The 1,335-nt window shown below is 42.5% G+C and overlaps 1 protein-coding gene across 1 annotated transcript; it reads right to left on the bottom strand.

Moving 5' to 3' along the window:
• Positions 1-7: 7 nt before the first annotated feature.
• Positions 8-1,239, bottom strand: LOC104774319 (SNF2 domain-containing protein CLASSY 4-like; the record flags this gene model as incomplete). The annotated part of the gene is made up of 2 exons (XM_010498952.2): positions 8-1,015; positions 1,120-1,239. Coding segments are annotated over 2 exons (1,128 nt in total), but the record flags the coding sequence as incomplete, so codon positions are not given.
• Between the last annotated feature and the right edge of the window lie 96 nt (positions 1,240-1,335).

Raw genomic sequence — 1,335 nt, forward strand, 5'->3', positions numbered from 1 at the left:
ACACCACAACACAGTCTTTTAGACCTGGAAGGCTTTCTTCAAGGATGTTTCCTTCGTGGACATGCACAAAAGGAGCAATCTTAACCTTAAGATCCACAATTCCAATTTCTTCATTCACCCTTCCGTGTTCTCCTTCTTGGCTCCGCTTGCTAAGTTCCTGTAGCATCGACGAAAGCGTATCTTTCAAAGCTGGTCTTGCCAGGCATAAGACATTTGAAAGTTCCTTGAAATTATTCTGGAACAGTGTCCCTGAAAGAATTATACGCTTTTCTGTTCTGACTTCAGTAAGCACTTTCCAAATGAGACTATTCTGGTTTCTCGGGGTGTGGCCCTCGTCAAGGACCAGCAACCCCGGCAATTTTAGCAACATCCTCCTAAACACTTGCATTTTTCCAGCTTTCTTATTTGCCACGAGCTTCTCATACAGAGGGTAGCTAACTCCAAGAATGCTTTTCTTCTTCCGCCACGAATACAACTTAAGCATACGGACGGAATCATGTTGCCTATTTCCATTTAACAGTGAGACAGCTGCAGCGTCCTCATACCCTGAGAGCTGCCGACTATTCAAGTTAAAAAAAGGAATATCTGCGTTCCATTTCCTACATTCTTCTTCCCATGTACGCATTAGGGTTGCAGGAGCTATGACCACAGGATGGCTATCTGGAAACCGTTCTAAGTACGACTGAAGAAAAACGATGGTCAAGCGTGTCTTACCAGTTCCAGCCTTATGAGATATAATGCATCCACCGCTTCCCTTGACCCCTTCGCTGTTCAACTCGTCAAGTTTTGTTGTCCCAGCTAAGTTCTTCCAAATAAATTCAAAGCCTTCTTGTTGGTGTGGGTACAAAGTATCTCTGATGCCAGGGACGTATTGCCAGACAGTTCCTTCTGTATTATCCAAAGAGGTGGGATAATTTATGTGATCTGAAGCATCAAACTCAAGCCTGTTATGTAAAGGGTCACCCTTTTTCTCACTACATTTCTTATTGTCACTAATATTAGCACGATACTTGTCCTGCACAATGCCGAAAAATGAACATGTTACGAACTCCGAATATGAAAAGAAAATCAGCAAATAGTACAACTCAATCTATGATTTCCGAGCGCAATTGAAATTACCATAGCTGGTGAGATGTCTTTGATCTCGACGGCCACATGAGAACAGTGGCGGCATATCAAACCAATTTCCTCCTCCAGCACAAAGTCGTGCCCCTCTTTGCTACATAACATATCACCAATCTGATACATCAAAGAGCATGTGATTTAATATCATGGTTTAACAATGCTTCGAAAAGCATGCAACAAGATGGTCAAGTATATCTTACTTTAGCAGGA

The sequence above is a fragment of the Camelina sativa genome, unplaced genomic scaffold, assembly GCF_000633955.1.
Source record: "Camelina sativa cultivar DH55 unplaced genomic scaffold, Cs unpScaffold02383, whole genome shotgun sequence".
In the NCBI taxonomy this organism is placed as follows: Eukaryota; Viridiplantae; Streptophyta; class Magnoliopsida; order Brassicales; family Brassicaceae; genus Camelina; species Camelina sativa.